This window comes from Manacus vitellinus, unplaced genomic scaffold (genome assembly GCF_001715985.3).
Source record: "Manacus vitellinus isolate BGI_N305 unplaced genomic scaffold, ASM171598v3 scaffold_6_pilon, whole genome shotgun sequence".
NCBI lineage: Eukaryota > Metazoa > Chordata > Aves > Passeriformes > Pipridae > Manacus > Manacus vitellinus.
Genome location: NW_021940750.1, coordinates 8625451 through 8645574, shown reverse-complemented (window position 1 = coordinate 8645574; position 20124 = coordinate 8625451). Strand labels below are relative to the sequence as shown.

General features: G+C 44.2%; 1 protein-coding gene across 1 annotated transcript in view; it reads left to right on the top strand.

The window, feature by feature from the left end:
- GALNT16 (polypeptide N-acetylgalactosaminyltransferase 16) overlaps positions 1-20124 on the top strand; it is a 37716-nt gene that overhangs the window by 4157 nt on the left and 13435 nt on the right. Inside the window, exons 3-11 of the mRNA XM_018083018.2 lie at positions 3214-3281; positions 5763-5828; positions 6861-6982; positions 9055-9142; positions 10087-10171; positions 11186-11289; positions 15348-15474; positions 16397-16489; positions 19572-19655. Of these exons, the coding sequence (XP_017938507.2) occupies positions 3214-3281; positions 5763-5828; positions 6861-6982; positions 9055-9142; positions 10087-10171; positions 11186-11289; positions 15348-15474; positions 16397-16489; positions 19572-19655 (837 nt within the window). The remainder of the gene's footprint in view (positions 1-3213; positions 3282-5762; positions 5829-6860; positions 6983-9054; positions 9143-10086; positions 10172-11185; positions 11290-15347; positions 15475-16396; positions 16490-19571; positions 19656-20124) is intronic.

Here is a 20124-nt window from a genome sequence, read left to right as displayed (position 1 = left end):
TTCAGCCTGGCACATTCAGATGAGTTTTGCTGAAAGACAGGACCTTCAGGTTACAGAAGAGGCCCTGAAGAGCACTGTGAAGTCTTCAACTCCCTTTCTATAACATCAATGTCAACCTCCAAATGGGACTTAGCTCTATACCTCTTCTAACAGCACAGACATGACCTGAGCCTTTACCTTTGTGTATGGTTGTTAAACCTCCAGTGCCTCAAAGGCAAGGCTCCTAGCCAATGCTTGGTTGTGGGACACTCCAAATACTGTAGAGCTCAAGAAGAACTCAGCCGTTGGGATCCCTCACCAGATCGGGATAAATTATTGACACTTCTAGCATGATTTAAGGAAGGAGTAAATCAGTCACATACACTGGCTGTAAACTATCTGGCAATGAAGAGTACAGCTGTAGCCAAAGGTCTGGGAGGAAATTCCATCCACTATACCATTCACAGCAGAGTGCAGACAGGTCTTCACAACAGCACTCCCTCCAGTGGCAGCAGTATTGCAGGGTCCAATCTGAACAGATGGGTCATCCATTTTTCAAGGTCTTTGTTGGGATCTCTCTTCCTAGGTAGGACATAGCTGTCACTCTCAAACCAGTTACTTGCTTGGCATCCTGTTCTCTTTCTCATTTTCTGTGATTGATGTCTACGTGTGATTAGTCATTAAGCGATACCATCACCTCAGCTGCAGTGACCATTCCCACTGAAGGGAAAGTCAACTGCTTTGTTATCTGGTCCCTTTCTTTCCTTTTCTGATTTCAGTCACTATTGCAGGGACTGTTTGATTTTGGTGCAAATGTGAAGGTGAATGGCCAGGCTCTGAGTCAATGGACTCGAACAGCTGTCAGTGGTTCAGTGCCTATGCAGACAGCCTGTAAAAATTCTGATTAAAAGGATGCTATTGCAATGCTAGAGCACTTGGTGTAGCATCTCATTACAATGACAATTGAGATGATGGCAAAAGAGGAGATTATTTTAGAGCAAAGGGAAAAAAGATGCTCTTCTGCTAACATCTGGAATAAACAGGATTATCTGTGAGCTGATGGGGGATGGACAGATCAGCAGAGGAGAGAAAGTCATTGGCAATGCTGATGTGATGTCATGTCATGCAAGAGAGTAAGGACACTGATACAAAAAGAAGAAGGAAGCTGTGAAAAAAAACAAAGTAAGAAGGAAGTCCATGAGATGAAGGGAGAACAGTTGGTGTTTCTGCTGTAAAATGCAATTGTCATTTGAATTTTGGAATCCTAATAATGCGTTTTTGTGCCTAGAAGTAATTGATTGTCATGCCAGTCTCTGTACCTCACTGAAGAGAAATACTAGGATTATTGTGTTCCTTGCTAAAAAGACAAGCAAAACAAAGTGCAAAGAAGATTAATTACCTTTCCCAAGGATCCACAGCAAATTATTGTAGAGAGAAGAACTGGACATTGTACAATGAGCTGTGAACTCCTCAAGGAGTGTGTTCTCTCTACTGGGGAATCAGTGGACAGGCAAGGAAGAGAGAACAAAATGTTTGGGGTTTTTTCCCCAGATGTGTTGAGTTGAAAGACCTGAAACTTTTGAAGAAAAGGTGAGCATTGCCAGTAGCCAGGCTAGTGGGAGAATGTGTAGAATACTGGTTTACAGCCATTATACTGCAGGATGCAGTCTGTCTGGATTGTTTTGCATTGGGTTTGCACAAACAAGAATTTCAGTGCAGGGCAACCTTGTCTATAAAATATGCAGATGATGGCTGTGCTGGGAGAATCTGCGCTTAAAATGGCAGAGGAACATCCCCTCCACCTCCCACCCCACCATATGAGAGGATTCAGAGAGGTATGTGCCAAGTGAAGCAAATGAGATTCAGCTTTAAAAAATGCAAACTCAGTCATCTAGGGACATGTAAGCTCAAAATACAAATACTATCAGAGGCATATAAAGCAGCATAAATCTGAAACAGAGTGGGATGTGATACTAAGCAGCAGAACAGTCAGAATTTTGCTGTGAGAGACAGCAGAAAATTCACAAACTGAAGAAACTTTGGCTCTGTATGCAAAGGCATTAGTGATGTTACTTAGCAAGATGATAATTTGTTTCTCTACTTCTTCATACCTGAGAGTATGGGATTAGTTTTGCTATCTGTTTCCTCTATAAAACAAAAAAGCCCACAGAAGAGAAAAAAACCCAGCAATCTTGCTGCAGAATTGCTCAAAATAGAAGAGCAGGTGTCACTGAAATGAGACAGGTTGCTAGAACTGGTAGAATAGTGTTTACCTCTGTTTTTGATACTAAAATTTGCATAACTGTTCTCTACACTGGGGTACCTAAGCATTACTGAGCAATCTTGTTGAAGTTAATGAGGACCTGCCTGTTCATAGAAGCATTGGAGTAGGCTTGAAGGGAGAATACGCTGAGTGATGGTAGTAAAGCCAGGGGAGAGAGTTAAAGTTCATGGAAAATGAGTTCAAGCATCTTAAAGAAATGAGAGCAATTAAGAGGTCAGAACCAAACTGCTCAGACTCCAGGGTACTAGAGTTCTTCGACCTCTGAGGAGGGCAGAAGCTTCTATCTCACCCTGTGTGTGAAAGCTCCTGTATCCTGCAGATGCAAACTCACTGCAGTCCTGAGGGTGTTGCAGGGTGTGGTGCAACCACCCTAGGAAAAAGGATGCTTTCAGCAAGTGTGGAGCTGGTTTGAAAGAAGTAACAAGCAAAAGAGGAAAAAAAATCCAAATCCAGAATATTGCCAAGGCAGTATTGACAATATTCCTGTCCAAAGAAGGGAATTGGTGAGAAAGCTTGAGCAGGGCTCATCTGTGGCATTAAGATAGAGCTCCTTATGGGGGAAAGTGGCTGCTCTTTTCGCTCTCCAGCAATGGTGAACTTTGCCCAGAGCCTGGCAAATGGAAATGACCATCAGACTCTGCATTTCTCCTCTGTGTTAGGAGTCAGAGAGCATGCAGCAGCATCCTTTGCTAGCTGGCAAGTCCCCAGTCAGCTTCCTGTCTGTGGGTCCTTGTAAGGTACCACTGAGATGCCACAGCTCTCCGCGATACTCCTGCTTGGAGTTTGGTTCCTATCAATGAATCCTGCTACAAGGGCAAGGTCACCACTTCCACTTTACTGGAGTTTGGTATTCCTGTTGTAATGCATAGCATAGCAGATTTTTATCAGTCTTAACGTTGTTATTATGGCAGCTCACAAAGTGTGGTTTTTTCCTCCCTGGGTTCTTGCAGTGTTCTGAACCGCACCCCTCCCAGTCTCATCCAGGAGATCATTTTGGTAGATGACTTCAGCTCAGATTGTAAGTATGGATTTCCACTGATTTTCTTCCCTTCTATTTTCCTGCTTTTTGTTTTTGTATTTGTACTGAAAATCAAAATCAAGCGAGCTTTTCCCCTTCTGCTCTGCGGGAGGTTTTCGTCCTCCCTGAGCTCGACCCCTCTCTCACAGATCTCCTCTTGTCTATATGCAAGACAAAAAGAAAAGAAAGGGAGTTTTTCTGTGTTTAAGGTCCATGCATGGCAGAGGCCAGAGCGTCTTCCTCTCTTTTTCTTTACATTGGGTCTTCCTTTTTTGTCTGCTTGGCAGTTTGGCCTAGGTTGCCAGAGATCTCTGTCTAGTTTTATTATGCACCATTTGGTGAGCTGATTAGCACAGATATATATGCAGCAATGCTGTACATGTGCAGAGTGGGTAATTACAGACCAAGAGAGAACAAGAGGATGCAGTGGAACCTACAGAAAATTGCTGCCTGTGGTCCTGCAGGCAGACCAGGGCAAGACTGCCTGCCTGCCTTCATATGTTTAGGATCCCAGGTGTCTCTGGAAGCTGTGGAAAGGTTAGTGCTTTGTGCAGCACCATACCTTCTTCTGCAGCTTGTCATAGGGATGGAGTGTCTACTGCATGAGTTCCACCAGATCTGCAGACTGGAAGCTGTGTACTCTTTCCATCTGTACAGTTGCTCTTGCTCCGGGCTGTTGTGTAGTAGTGGTGAGGTGGTGGAGATAGAAGCCTTCTTGCTTCTCCCATGATGTGTACTAGATTCAAGGACAATCTAGTTGTGTACCATTTATAATAATTAATAATTACTCCTTCAGAACACTTTACAGATAGCCGCGAATGCCCACCTTGGCCTGCTGAGGTAAGGAAGCAATACTCTTTTGATTTTGCAGCTAAATACTTTACATAGCTTTGGCCAAAAAAAAAAGCATTTTTAAAGATGGATGCTGAGATGAGGAATTTAAGTTTCTGAGGGCCTTACAGTGTGATTTGAATAAGTACTGAGCTGTGCCCAGCTGTAGAAGCTCGATGTTTCTGTGTACTTCCAACAAACAATCCTGGGTGTCCTACACTCAGCACCTAAAAATTCAGTTCTCAATGGGCAAAGTGTACCAGATCAAAACTGATATATTTCTGGTACCCGTTCTGCACAGAGCTCATCCAAAAAATTGCATTTAGGCTCCTGGCTAAATAGAAAGATTTTAACAAAGCTTCATCCTATGACAGCTCTCATTTTTTCACTGGCAACTGGATATTTATGGATATAGCCACTCCCCCGGGACACCTCCATGGAGGTACTTTAGCCCGTGTTTGAGGTCTGACACTTTGCTTTAATACCCACCTCAGTTTCTCCAAAGATACTGAGAGTCTGTCTTCTCTTGCAAGTAGCTGCAGGCAGAGTGATGTGCTCCGCTCCTGCAGAGTGAACGAGTTAATAAGGATTCTCATACCTGAAGTTGTGACTTGGCCAAGATGAGATCATTGTCTTCCCTTGTAGCAGAGGTCCAGCAAAATCATGATACTTTGTAATTCAGAGCCCCTGCCACTTCCCTTGGATAGTGCAGCAGCTGCTAAAGTGCCCACATAAGAGCAGAATTTCAGATTGCATGTGTCCTTCAGAATGGAAATGCTTGTACAGGAACATGCTAAAAGATGCACTTTGGCTAAGGGCCTTGAATTCTCCCCAGAGTGCTCAGTCTGTGGGAGGATGACAGCGGGAAAGGGGGGCATGAGACATGAAAAGGAATGTGGAATAAATGTGGAAACTGGGGTGAACTTGGAGCAAGAAAAAAGAGCAAGTTAGAAATTGTTATGACCTGTACTAGGGCAGGAATAGAGAGCAGATGGCAGAGAACTAACAACTCAGTGCTCATTGGTACAGCTGGGCTGGAGCAGGTAACTGTTCCTCTCTGTCATCTTCCCTGGCCAATGTAAATAAGAGATGCCAAGAGCTTCTGGCAAGCTGCCAGCAGAGCCCTCGGTCAGGCATCCATGTGTTAATGTAATAGTGTCTCCAAGGAAATGGGTCACATCCCTTTGGTCTTTATTAAACAAAGTCAAGCAGAAAGTGCCCTGAGAGCAAATGGCAGGAAATGCCCAGATGAGCCGCTGCAGGCAAAGAGAGAGGATAAGATCACTTTATATGACAGAACTCTCTTATCCTTGTCACTCTGGTCATTTACATTCCCAGCTCCCTGTGTTCCCTCCGTTTCATCGGTGCCCAGTGCCACATTGCCAGCACATGCTCATTGTTCTTGGAGGCCTGGCTGCTCAGAGGATTGGGAAACATAGGCTCAGCTGTCTAAGGACAGCAAGCAGGCAGTGCTCTTCTGTGTACTCTTTAGACAACAGGATTAAGTCCATCAGGCTGATTAATGTGATGCTAAATGAAAGTAGAATTTCTCCTCCCATGGAGAAGCAGGAGAACAGCTAATTGGGGCTCTCTGTTGAAGGCAAATAATTCATGCATGTGTGCCAAATGTGTTTTTTTGCCTTCCCTAAGCTGAGGACTGCCAGCTCCTTACCAAGATCCCAAAGGTCAAGTGTCTACGAAACACGCGTCGAGAAGGTGAGTGTGGAAAGCTTTGTACATACAAAGATTTTGCATATTTTCCCACATGACCCTGTTTGCCTGACAGCTGCTTACATGTTATTTCTTATAGTTGCAGTTTGTTTTGGTATTCTAGTTTGGAGGCTCTGTGGAGGGAGAATGTGGCTTATCAACTCTCAGGCTTCAAGGCTCTCATTTCACACTTTAAATAATGAGAAGTGGAGTCCAGAGGCCTGGCTAGAACAAAGACCACATTTTAAGATCTTTAGGAATAAAGATGTAGGTGTAAGTCCCGTCCTTTTAAATTCAGAGTGCAAGATAACAAGCCATGTAGGAGATGTGGGAGAAGGAAAAACAATCATATATCTATCATAAGGAGGTACAATTAAGGAAAGCTTTTTCTCATATATCTCCTGCATGCATAAATGGTAACTCTGACTTTACCAGCTGCCCTTTAGTTTGACTCACCTGTGCTGGTTTATTTCTAAAGCTGTCAGTGAACAGCAGGCCTGGAGTGAGGATCTAGAAGGAGAGACGGGAACCACTGTTTAGTTCACAAAGAGTGTTCCCACATAGTGGGATGGTCTGTAAGGAGACATCTGAGAACCAGGCTGATATCTCTGACTGCAGGGCAGAATAAAGGACAAATGAGAATAAAGCAGATAAGCAGTAAGAAAGGCAGAAAGAGAAAGTAGAATTTGGTCACGGGGAATTGGTAAGAGAGGGAGCAGGGTGCTCAATGGAAGAGATAGCAAGCAGGCAGCAGCAAGGTATCTGTAGGGACAGCTGGAAGAGAAGGAGCCAGATGAAAGTTCTGTGTCATGCAGAGAAGCGATAGGAGAAGTTATTCTTTGTGTGCTGGGGGGGCTCAGCTGACTGCCCCCAGAGGATGCCCTGCTAAAACTGCTCTCTGTTCCTGATGGAGATGTGATATAGGAGATTCACCTGCTCTTCCCTTGTAATGGCCACACAAAGTATTTATTCTGAACGAGGCTCAACTATTTCCCTTCCTAACCTTCCTGCTCCTTTGCTGTCCTTTCCTCACTGTAGGGCTGATTCGCTCTCGGGTGCGAGGAGCTGAAGTGGCTACTGCTGACATTCTTACCTTCTTGGACAGTCACTGTGAAGTCAACAGTGAGTGGCTGCAGCCAATGCTTCAGAGAGTGAAACAGGTGAGCACCACATCCCCCTCTGGGATGGATGGAGCTTGCCTGACTTGTGCTGGTGGATCCTCTGCCCTCACATGCCATCAGCAGTGCTGGTGAGGACAAAGCCTGCCAAGGCAGGCAGGCTGTTACAGAGGAAAGTACAACCTGAGCTAGATGGGCAAGAGATCCCTAATGGGCTTCTACATTCTGATAGTGTGCCGAGGCAGAAGGTGCAGAGTGATGGGATGCAAAGGTGAACTCTGGAACCATCAACTTGTATCTCATGTGTCCTGCAGGTATCGTGCTTCCTAGTCCTGCTCACTGTACATAGGACACCCACTTTGACAGCATACACTCTGCAACTTTTCCATGGTTTCCACCTCCCTTCTTGCTGCTGGACCCTCCCCTCTGCCTTGTCACTGCCACAATTTTCCTTCCATTAATGTTCCTACTGAGCTGCCAACATACACAACGTGCATGCAGCAGCTTCCTAGCACAGAGGACCCACCCGCGAGTTCAGGGATGTCCCTTTGATGGTTCACTTGGCAAAAGATAGATGTGAGGCTGGAAGAGTGAAAATGAGGCGGAAATATTAGCAGCTGTCACCCTGACTGCCCTGGAGAGCTCGAGGGAGAGACATACAGCTCTGCTGTAAGAGAAGGCAGGGGAGAGGTGATGGGAAAAGTCAAGCCATGCTTGCAAGTGCCTGTAATTGATCCCCTCTGAAAGGCGGATACAATGGAGTAATGAGCCCCAGGAGAAGGGATGGAGACTTTAATGATGCTTTTTGTCCATGTCTGATTGGCTTAATATGAAGGAGCAGAAGAAGATGAAACTTCAGGATTGATAACTAAAAAAGCTTCTGCTTTTTATTCCTGTTCAATAAATTCTCTGTCTCTGAAGCCCGTAAATGTTTACTTTACTATTGGTCTTAAAGTTAAGCTGCAGCAGCAGCATAGGGGTCCCTAAGTAGAAAGAACCTCACTAGTTTCTTCAGTGAAGGATCTAAATTGCAAAATCTTGGGTGCTGACTCTGATATACTAATTTTTTTAGTGAGCAGATTTCAAGTCAGCCTATTTCTGACATACTTCCTACATTTCTGATATGCACCCTAGTTCGGATTTCAGTCTTTCCCTACCCAGTCCTGGCATTGACTGGTGGAGAAGAGGCTGGTGCACCAGGCTGCCAGGTGCATGCTGAGGGGTTCAGGCTGGGCAAACACACTCTCTCTGGGCAACCATCACAGCACAGAGGGGAATGAACATGAATGATGACTCTCACCTAGGATACCCCATCCTGAACATGTGTGCAACATCAGGAGGAACTACTGCAAGGCACCAAATGAAGGTTTGATAGGAAAGGCATGGATGTTGGCAGCTGTTTGATAACAAGGTGCTGTTTGTGGCATTGGCAGCTCGGTTTCATCTTATGTGTCAGCTGTCACAAGACTGTCTTTAATGCCCTGTGCTTTGATGTTGAAAAACTATTCAACTTCTACTTACTAAAAGGATTGCAAAGGAAAACTGTAAATATCGATACCCCTCAATGGCGATAAAGTACTCACAATATCTTAATATTGTAATTTATATATAATGTATTATATGTATTATAATGTTTGCAATATGATTTTTAAGTGTAGGGTCTTGATTCATAGTATTTCTTATGAAGATACTTTATTAGGTGTTTGATAATTCCTAAACTGATGATAATGAGTTAATGCAAGGATGGCTTAACAGAAAGTATGCTGTCGGTAGATATCAAAAGCAAGCACAAAACTTTTGGGACCGTGATTCAAGCCCTGTGACTTGGGTAGGAAGTAAATAGCTGTTTCTTAGCAGCACTGCTGGGTATTGGAGTCTGACTCCATTTCCCACATCCATGGAGTGCAACTGGCTACTACCCACTGTCTCCACATTTGGATGTAGTGGCCACGGTTCCCTTGTGCAACTACCAGAACCATACTGGAGAAATCAGACAAAGATTTACATGTGCAGCTTTGTGTGGCACATTTTGTGTTTTCTGATCTCTGGCAGCTTTACCAGACATTCAAGAAAAGCCTGATTCCTTTTTTTCTCCCTTGCTCTCTCTCCCTCAGGATTATACCCGAGTGGTGAGTCCAATTATTGATGTTATCAGCCTGGATAATTTTGCCTACCTGGCAGCATCAGCCGATTTGAGGGGAGGTGGGTATAATGAATGGCTTGTGTAAGATGGGCCTGAGGGATGGTGCATGAAAAATAAGTTACGTTCTCTTCAGCTTTCCAAGAAAACAGTGATGATCTTTCCTGATGGATTCTCTGTCCTTTTTTCTCTGCAACTTGCAAAGTCCTTTGCAGAGTTAGAACAAAACTAGTGTTTTCCGCTTGAGCTTGCATCACTGTCATAACAGTTTGCAACTCCAGGACTTAGTTAATTGATTAGATGTCTCACCATGCCCTCCCTATGCTACATGTACACTGGAGTCTTGACAGGCACTTCCAGTTGCTGCTTTGATCTGCCAGACTATCTCATGGCATCTTCTTCAAAGCGTTTTCACCTCTGCCCTGCAGCTGAACCCCCTGCAGCTGTTCCTGTAGTCACCTCAGTGCCTGATGCCCTTCTACCTGTTCTGTGGCTGGGGTTCACTTCTGCCCTGCTTGTGGCCAAGGGCTACCTGTTCTCTGGCTACCCTCAACAATGATATGAAGTTAGTGACTGTGCTGTGCTCAACTACCCTCACAGGCCAGCTATAAGTAGCCTTGAAAGAGGTGATATTTACAATGATCTTCAGGCCTTTGTTACCAGAATACATCACATCCCACTTTATTAAACCTCATAACTTTGGCAGATAGAGAAGTGTAAGACACTTCTGGCCGAAATACAATTACGTTTCACACTGACAGCACTCTCCTGAAGATGTGGAATTAAATTGAGGAGGGGTCTGTAATGCCAAGGGGTGACGGTGCCAAGACAGAAGCTGGTAACATCTATATTAGGATAGACTATTGCCATTTTGGGTAGACTGTGAGGGTGGTCAGGGAAGGAACAAAGAGATAGCTTGTGATGTAAAGGTAGAGACTATCACTGAAGCTAGTAGTATTGTTTTTACAATAACAAAACCAATTTGACGTGTCTTTTTCCTTCTCAGGGTTTGACTGGAGCCTTCACTTTAAGTGGGAGCAGATTCCTATAGAGCAGAAAATGTCCAGAACAGACCCAACTCAGTCTATAAGGTAACTGTCACTGATGGACAGGGTACAGTCCTCCAAATGCCTTTACCAAGCCTTCACCTGTATGGCAAGGAGGGTACAGAGACTGCCTTGCTGAGGACAAAATGCCAGAGAGTTCACTTGATGATGACAAACTCTTCATGTTAGTTTTTGCATGCATTGAGGTCAATACCCTCTGAATATTGTAAGAACAGGAATTATATACTATCATGCATGCCGCCTCTACAAGCCACCTCTTCTTCTATATGTTTGTTCTTGTGATCTCCCTCACTCAACACACTGAATGCCTCAGAAATCCCTTTGGGGTTTTTTAATTACCTCTACCTTTCAAGTGAAAACTTAAGGACTGAAGCAGATAAACAGTCATCCAGCAGGTGTAAAGCAGATTGGAAAACTGAATCTTACTTAATAATGTGGGCACAGAATTACTTTTGCCTCCTAAATCTGCATGTCGATGGACAGATGAGACAGTTGTTGCCAGCCTCACTGCAGTGTACATGGCTCTGAAACGTGTAGAATGTAACAAATCCTGATATGAAAAGTCACGGTGCTTGTCTGTATAGGCATAAAGCTCCCTATTTGTAATATAAAAGTATCATTTAACTCCTCTGTGTGATTTGTGAGCCTCTGTTTTGCACATCAGAGGCAACCAGCTTGGTAACAGCAGAGCAATAAACGCAACAGCCTGTCACACTGTGTCTAATTGGTGAACACAGTCATCAGACAGTGCCCCTGTCATTCCTTCATACTGTGAATATTTGTATAAATGCAAAAGACACAGCATTACTCCTGTAGTGCTTGCAGGACCATCTAAGACCGTCATCTGCTTGCAGGAGAATGATCTAGTGAGATGGATCTCAGAAACTTGCTGCAGGTTCACTTCCCAACTCTACTCTTTTTCTCTTTTACATGAGGTAAAATTTGTCAGGCCTGGATAAATTGTCTGCCCTCTAAAATTAAGCTTGTGGTGCTACATATACTTGTGATTATTTTGTGGGCTTCTGTTTTCTCTTCCAGAACCCCTGTTATAGCAGGAGGCATCTTTGTGATTGACAAGTCTTGGTTTAACCACCTGGGAAAATATGATACTCAAATGGACATCTGGGGAGGAGAAAATTTTGGTAAGTGTAGGGAATTGTCATTCAAGGGAATGGCACACTAATGCAGAACCTCTTCCCAGTCTTCATCACTTACCAGAATTCTTCTTCTGAGAGATCTGGTCTGTATGTCAGTGTAAGGTTAGGGACATGGCCAGGTAATCCCCATGGTGGTCGGAGCTGTTATTGCTGTCAGCATAAAGTGGAGACATTCTGCAAGCAGGGCTACACTCTCTTACAGGCATATGTGCTATTATACAGGTGCTTCCACAGTACGAGAAAGAAGGAGGAACCTCCTGAAATTTAAATGGTTGCTTCTTTTTGGAGAACATTCCTCCAGTTCTTCACATGACAGTCTGTGTTGCTCCAGCTCTGAAGTGGACAGCCACTCCTACAGTCTCTTATACCTGTTCCTCTCTCGTAGATAAGTCCGAGTTGGTCTCCCAGTTTGACAGGTCAGAAAGATATTTTTCCTAATAAAACAAGTGTCTTTGTAAATGAAATTTGATTACAAATAGATTCAGAATGCAAACATTTAGAAGCAGACTAGGGCATCACAAACATGTAAAGCATTCAGAGGCCCAGTGTAGTCTGTCCACTGTAGTGCTGTTATAGGGCATGGTGCTTAAACCTGTGTCCTTGCACTTAATGGCAGCAGAGATATTCCAGGAATCTCTCTTTGATCAGTGTGAAGGGGTGCTGCAATGTCACCAGATGTTAGTGACAAATGCAAGAAGATGCCATGAGAGGTTCATGGAGACCTCAAGTATTTGGGGCATTCATTTAGAAATGGTGCAGGTGGAGCTGAAGTGATAAAAGCCTTATGCTGTCTTGCACTAACTTAAGTAGATTTTTCTGTAGCTAACACTGCTAAAGAAAATTCTATTTCTACAGCTTGCATAAATGTCACAGATTTGTAAATAAAACCCTTTAAAGAAGAATTTGTATGGTATTTTCTAGCACCTGGAGAACCAACTAGGAAGAACAAGCTAGTCAGGAAGAGGAAACTTTTGTTTCTCTGAACACAGCTGTGAGAACTGCTTGTTTCTGAAATGCTTTCTGAAACCAGGAAATAATATTTTGGGCTGATAGTAGAATATCAAAGTACCACATTTTAAAAGCAAAATATCTAATAATAAGTGCTTGTGTCCTCTGTTTTCTCAGGTCTTGCTTCAGTTTTATGATATTCATTATATTAAAAAGAGATATTACATGGGGCTGGCATTGGGATCTCAACAGTGCTAGTAACATCAGCTAAGCACTGTGCCAGGAAGCCTTTACCCAGGCATGAAGATCCCCTCTTCTTTGTCCCTTGGACTCCTCTGCACAGCCAGACTCAGCTCCTTGCTGTCACTAGCCCTGCTTCAGCTGCAGAGCCAGCTACTTGGACATTCTGCCAACCTCTGAGCTGCAACTCTGTAAAAGGTGTAAGCCTCAAGGAGGGAGAAAGAATATTTCTTTAGGTTTTTGTTTGTCTGCTTCTGCCCACCTGGGAGCCCAGTGTTGTTGTTTGGTCTGTATGATATCAGTAGTATGATAATAAGCAGAGCTCTCTGCCATAAGTAGCAGTAAATTATCTGCACACTCACGGCCATTCTTACAGGTAGAGCTGTTCAAAACCTCCACAGAATTGCTTCGTTCTCCTTGAAATTGCTCTTGTAAAGCCTGGCAGTGGCTGGGCCAGGCTGTGTGAGACTCAGCAACATGTACAGGGCTTACCAGCTTTGCCTTGTTACGTGGTTTTCCTGTAAATTCTGTGTCTACCATCACTTGTCTCTTATCCTCTGTTGAGCCTGTTACTGTTGAATGCAGAGGGATAGAAACCAACCTGTATTTGACAACAAGAAATATTAATTTTCCCTGAAAAATTCAGAATGGTTAATTTAGCCTCTATAAAAAAAATGTTAACCATACTTAATTGAAAACTGGGTTTTCTGATTAAGGAAAACTATTAATAATATTCTGAAACACTATTTTTACTTAAAATTACAGTTTTGAGTGGAAAGAAACTGTTTGGATTAGGTCATCATTTTAGATGAGGTGGAAGAGGGGTTCTGACTAATTTGAGTGGGTGGGATAGGCCATTCTCTGCTCACGAAGGCCATTTTTAATAAACTACTTTGAAACTTTTTTTGTGTGAGGAAATAGGATAAGAGAAGGTATGGGAAGGGCACAGAGCTGGATGAGCTCTACACACACAGCAGGTACACAAAAATGATCAGGCAGCAATTACCAGCTGCTTAAATATCCTTCCAGCTGGATGTGAGCTGGTAAATCCCCTTTTTTCCACTGTGATGGGGAAAAAACACAGTGATTAAGTAATTTAAAACACATATAGACTAGGTCACTTCCTGAAAAATGTACAGCAAAAAGTTCTATTTTTCATCAGAGGATGGATGAAAGTCCTTAATAAGTTATGTTTGGTTTTAATTTTCTCTGATGTGTCCAAAATCTGCATTCTTTTGCCTCTTCTTTAAAGAGTTTTATCATTTACAAACCTGGACATGCAGTCTGTCTGTGTGTCTAAGATGGCATGAGAAATCCTCTCTTGGGAAATGGACGAGACTTTAAGTTACACATGCTAGACTGAGTTATATTTTTGCTGTAGGCCAGAGTGAGTCAGAACCTCATTCCAGGAGAGCAAATGCCAGCTGGACACACCACCAGACATAAACTTATGTCTTGGGCTTTTTTTTTCTTTGTTTTAAAACCCTTCCTCTATTCAAATCTGGAACTCCCTTTTGAAAAGAAACTGAAAATAATAAGCTCAGGAAAAGAGACAAGGAGAGACAAGAGATAGTAAGAAATGCCACAAAATACGGTATAGTAAAATGCGTTTTTTTACTTAGAAGCTAGATTAAATGCACCACCTTCCCCCACCCTGCAACTTACTGTTTAACAACCTCTCTCAGTGTGCAGAGAGGAAAGCAATGGACGAAGATGAAGGTTGGGAAGATGTTAGTGTGTATATATGCTTTCAAACATCCAATAGATCTGGATGCATAATTTCTTTTTAATTTCTAAACATCAGAGCCACATACTTCAGGCATTACTGGAGGGAGATCCCAACTGCGTAAAATTTTTGAAGTAATTAGTCTATACAATCTGAAGCCCTTTTGATAAGGACTACCAAACTACCCAGCTAATTTTCATTTTCCTTCTTCCTTCTTCTCTTCTCAGCACCACATGAAATGTGAGTGGAAAACCCCTCTGGTGTGGCAGTGATTAAATTTGCGAGGACAGACTCATAAGCTTGAGCAAGGTCACATATCTTCTGTGATGCAAATAAGTGCCTGTACATCAAAGCTCCATGTTCTTCTAATCCTTTACCAAAATGTTGAATTTAGCTTCAGGATAGGGTGGATTTCTTCAAGTAGCAGGATTCTCTCCATATTTTTATAGTCATACTATTAGACTCATATCTGCTCTGAGCAGCTTCCCCAGCAGAGGCAACTGTTGACAGACTGTAACACAGTCATCCACTTATTTTCTTTTTTATTTTCTTTTTTTTTTGTTAAATTAGAAATAGACCCAACCAGAACAAGAAGCCATTGTAGGGTGGATAACCTAGAGGTATAAGGGAGAGGACTTTGCTCTAGACATTGAATCTCTATGCCCTCATCTTGTTCTCTTCTTTCTCTTTGTCTTCTAAACTCCTTTTCTTCCTCACATGATTTGCTTTACACAGTAATTCTTCCTTTTTTAATTCCATCTATGTGCAGGGAGGAATGTTACAGGAGTCCAAAACAAGGTGGGTGTGGCAATGATGTCACTGTTGACAAATGCCATCCTGAAGGCCTGACAGAAACCTCAATGACCTGGTCAGATGCAAAGGTGTCTCACTGAAATGCTCAGGGAACTAAAGAGGAGCAGGACTGGAGAAGGCTAGGAAGTCTCTGAGCCACAAGGGTTGCCTCCATTTTAACGAAGGGAGAACAGTTTCTCTTCTCTCACCATGGCATCGCTTTTCCCGATTTTGCTGTTGCAGGCAATACATCTAGAGCAGAGGGGCAAGGAAGTTGCCCTTTTTGGAACTGCTGCCGATCTGCCTGTATCTGTATGACTCTTGGGGTCTCTTCCAGAGCTCTCTTTCCGAGTGTGGATGTGTGGTGGCAGCTTGGAGATCGTTCCCTGCAGTCGAGTGGGACACGTGTTCAGGAAGCGCCATCCCTATGACTTTCCTGAGGGCAATGCACTGACTTACATCAAGTAGGTGTTGAGTAGTTCCTGGTAGCAGCCAGATCACCTTCATGTTGGATATGTCTAAATAAGCCTGAATTCTGTGTTGTCTTCTGCCTGGTAACAGAGAACAGCTTGTGGCTGAGCATCTGTTCTCAAGGGAAGGATGAGTTGCTGTTTTCTGTGAACAAAACCCGTTCCCTTCTCTGTTTGTATTAGTGCATCTTGTTCTTCCTCAGTCTGCAGTGGAGGGGGGAACAGTACCCCAGAGTGAGACTTAGCTGTTCATGGATACTGCCTTATGACATGTGCCTGTGTATTGGCAGTCCTTAGTTATCTCTGTTGTCTCTGAGCTGTATGTGCTCTGAGAGAAGCCCTGAGGATGACTTCTACTGCAGGATAGATGGGAAGGGAAGAGTGTTGAGACAAAGTGTTTGACAATGAGAGTGGTTAAGCATTGCGTCAGGGCCCCAGAAAGGCGGTGAAATCTCCATCCTTGGAGATTTCAAAACTCAACCAGTCAAGACGCTGAACAACATGACCTAATATGAAGCTAGTCTGCTTTGGGCAGAATGTTAGATGTTAGAAGTGCATTCCAAGCTGAATTATCCAATAGTGTTATTCTAATCTGGGGAAAGGAATACTGTAAATGAGTGGGATGGTGACAGTCAGTCCAGGTGTCTCTGCAGAGGGAGTATGTGTGAAAAAGTCATGGTAAACTATGGCTATTAAAATTTTAACTTCCAAACAGAAGCGTTCCTGCAAGGCTTTGTAGACTTAACACATTCAGTCTCTATCCATCCATACTGCCCAGTGTGTTTCATATTTGGGACCATCCCCCACTCCCTCCTGGCAGACAGGCCTTAGTTCTGCTCACCCAGTCAGCACCTGCTCACTGGGAGGGCAGGTTCTCCAACAGCACTCAGCAAATCATCTCCTCATCCCCCTGCAGGAACACCAAGCGCACAGCAGAGGTGTGGATGGATGAATACAAGCAGTACTACTATGAGGCCCGACCATCTGCTATTGGGAAATCGTTTGGAAGGTAAGCTGCCCCCAGACCTTGGTAGGAGGCTCTGGTAAAACGCTTGGTAGCAACAAATAGTTTTTAAACCTTCTCTGGGGCTAAGTGTGAGAAACAGAGATGCTCTAAAAGGCTTGCTTGCCAGGGAGGTTGTAGCTTGAGTGTCTGGCTAATGAGGTTTGCTTCTAAATCCTTTTATTTTTCCCCCAGTAACTTTGCATAAATCATCTCTTAGCAGCAGGCCAGAGGGATCTGTAATGAAATTAAAAGACCAAACATTTTAAGTGGATTGATAGGAATATTTTTTTAACACAACATGCAGCTGTTCTAGAAATGCAAGCTATGCAGTTACTAGAGCTTGACCTGAAGTTCCTGTGTGGATAGAATCTCAGGGCAAGCACAGCTGGCTGGCACATGGGGCAGGTTGCACTTGGTGCACTCCCCTCTTTCCTGATGAGTGAATGGGTAGTTTGCAGGAGAGAACATGGGCAGTGGTGAGACATGTCATTCAGAAACACAATCTCTGCAGAACTGTGCTCCTTACAGCACCTTTGCTAAAGCTGTCTTCAGGCCACATGGGATTCATTGTTGCAGGCTTAACCGTTCTCTGTGACCCAGAAATCAGTGATGGACTGAGATGAGAGGAGAGCTTGCTCTCTGTGCTATCAAACCCCTTTGAATCCCAAATAAATGTAAAAATCCCAGGAGTGCTGTATACCTGTGGGTTGTATTTGCCCTGTGAACAAATGGCTATTGTATCAGTGTAAGGACTTGGCAAATGTGGTTGTATCTCAAATGTGTAGCTATGTGCACTGGGTAATGATGCATGTCCTTCTTATTTGATGACAAGCAGGTCACTTTTTTTGCTGTACATTGTGCTTTATTATCATGATGCATTACATATCTTGGTACAAATAGCTTTGCCTGCCTAATTTATCTGTCCTTGGGCTGACTGCAGCAGCTGGACTAGGGCCAAATAGCAAGTAACCCTGCTGCTTGTGAGGGAAATCGGACTGTTGCATTTTGTACATGGATATATTGCTCATGTGTTTTAGGGGCCAAACCTGCAGCTCTTGTTCACACAGACTTCCTAGTGACTTTAGTGGTAGCATTGGCTGAATAAGAGCTGGAGCAAAGTGTAAGGCTTTGATTTCAGGCAATTTCTTGACCTGTAGTAACAATCCTGTGAACTTTAATCTAGAACCATTATATCTAGATTTTAGAATGGAAATGCCTTTGACACCATCACTGACAACGGGGCCTATAATGGACCCTCCTTCCCCACAATTTTGGTATATAGAATCTAAGTACATGTTCCTGAGGTGTGTGGCCTCATGTATATGTACAGTGGCCTCTGGGGGCTGAGGATGGCAAGGTGCATAAGTACAGTTGAAATTTGTTCCAACACACAAATGTAGTGTTACAGCTTGAAGACAAGAGCTCCTGGTTTCACTGCTCACAGAATCACAGAATATGCTGAGTTGGAAGGGACACACAAGGATCACTGAGTCCAACTCCTGGCCCTGCACAGGAGCATATCCAGGACTCACACCATGTGCCTGAGGGTATCACCTAAACACTTCTTGAACTCTGTCAGCCTTGGTGCTGTGACCACTTCCCTGGGGAGCCTGTTCCAGTGCCCAACCACCCCCTGGGTGAAGAACCTTTCTCTAATATCCAACCTAAACCTCCCCTGACACAACTTCAGGCCATTCCCTCAGATCCTGTCACTGATCACCACAGAGAAGAAATCACTGCCTGCCCCTCCTCTTCCCCTCACAAGGAAGTTGTAGACTGCAATAAGGTCTCCCCTCAGTCTCCTCTTCTCCAGGCTGAACAGACCAAGTGACTTCAGCTGCTCCTCATACGGCTTCCCCTCAAGACCCTTCACCATCTTCAATGCCCTCTTTTGGACTCTCTCTAACAGCTTAATGTCTTTCTTATATTGTGGTGCCCAAAACTGCACACAATATTCAAGGTGAGGCTGCCCCAGTGCAGAGCAGAGCAGGACAATCCCCTCCCTCGACTGGCTGGTGATGCTTTGCCTGATGCCCCCCAGGACAGGGTTGGCCCTCCTGGCTGCCAGGGCACTGCTGACTCATATTCAACTTGCCATTGACCAGGACCCCCAGGTCCCTTTCTGCAGCACTGCTTTCCAGCATCTCATTCCCCAGTCTGTAGGAACGTATGGGGTTGCCCCATACCAGGTGCAATATCCAGCACTTTCCCTCATTGAACTTCATATAGTTGGTGTTTGCCCAGTTCTCTAATTTGTTGAGGTCTCTCTGCAGGGCCTCCCTGCCTTTGAGGAAGTCAACAGCTCCTCCGAGTTTTGTGTCATCTGCAAACTTGCCCAGTATCCACTCCAGTCCTGCCTCCAAGTCATTTATGAAGATGTTGAAGAGCACAGGGCCTAAGATGGAGCCCTGCAGAACCCCACTTGAGAGTGACTGCTTGAGAGAAATTCTCTCGTTCAGCCAGCTAAAGCCAAGCAAATCAACAATGTGAGGACTGGTGCAGCAGACAGTTACTGAGATGTCGAATTAGTCTCCCCCTATACTATTCCCTTTCCCCAAACAGCTTAAGAACAAATAACTAAGTTCTCCAGGTCTGAAACCCAGCCTGAGCCTAGAGCTGCTGCCATGAGCTAGAGACACTCTTTAGCACACACAGATGAATCATATGTGCATACCTGAGCATAAACACTTTCTAGGCCTTTTCAGCAGCTGATCACTGTGCAACTTTCATGATATGCATCTGCAGGGGCACTCAGAGGCAGAAGTGCTTTCCTGATCCTACAGTAGTTTTACTGCAATGTATTATTTAACAAGGTAGGACCTGGGCCCTGCCATCACTCTGAGCTAAAGGAAGTGGAAGAAGAGCTTTCTGGAAGAACAGCTTTCTTCCATTTTTGTTTCTTGCCACTTGCCTCTCTCCTTTTCACCTCAGGTCACTGCTAGTGCTCTGAACCCAGCAACAGCTTTGTGGGAGAATGAGTAATGGCAAAACGTCATATAATCTCCCTCAAACCTCCTGGCTAATCTTCATTGTTCCCCTCCCTCCTGTTCACTGCCTTATCCTCAACAACTACTTTTGTTTCCAGTGTTGCAGACCGAATGGAGCAGCGACGCAAACTGAACTGTAAATCCTTCCAGTGGTATCTGGAGAACGTCTACCCTGAGCTCAAGTGAGTCAGTTTTTCACTTGGAGAAATCTCTGAAGGATTTGGGAGGTGGGTCACAATGAGAACCTGAGCCTTGATGGCAGTGGACAAAGGAAAGACTTACACTTAGAAAGTCTTTCCTCAATTCTTCTTTTTGGTGAGAAACCTCCTGTGTTTTCCTGGCATATATCATCACAACTCTGCAAAAGGTTTGTTGCTCCTGCCTCTGGGAGCCTTCTGCTCCGCCCCACATAGCTGTCCCTTGGAGATGTGCAACAGTGGTGTTTTCAGAGGTGCAAGGTGGGGATGAGCACTACATCCCTCCCAGTTATGACGTGGTCTCTGCCCGTTGGATGCTCTGCCTGGAGGTAGTTGAGCCAAGTAGAGCTGGACAGCCTCAGTGCAGAGGTGTGGGTGATTCAGAGAAAGCTCTGATGAATGCCTGTGACTTCACCTGCCCTGGGTCAGGACTCAGTAGTGTTTGTGCCCTTGC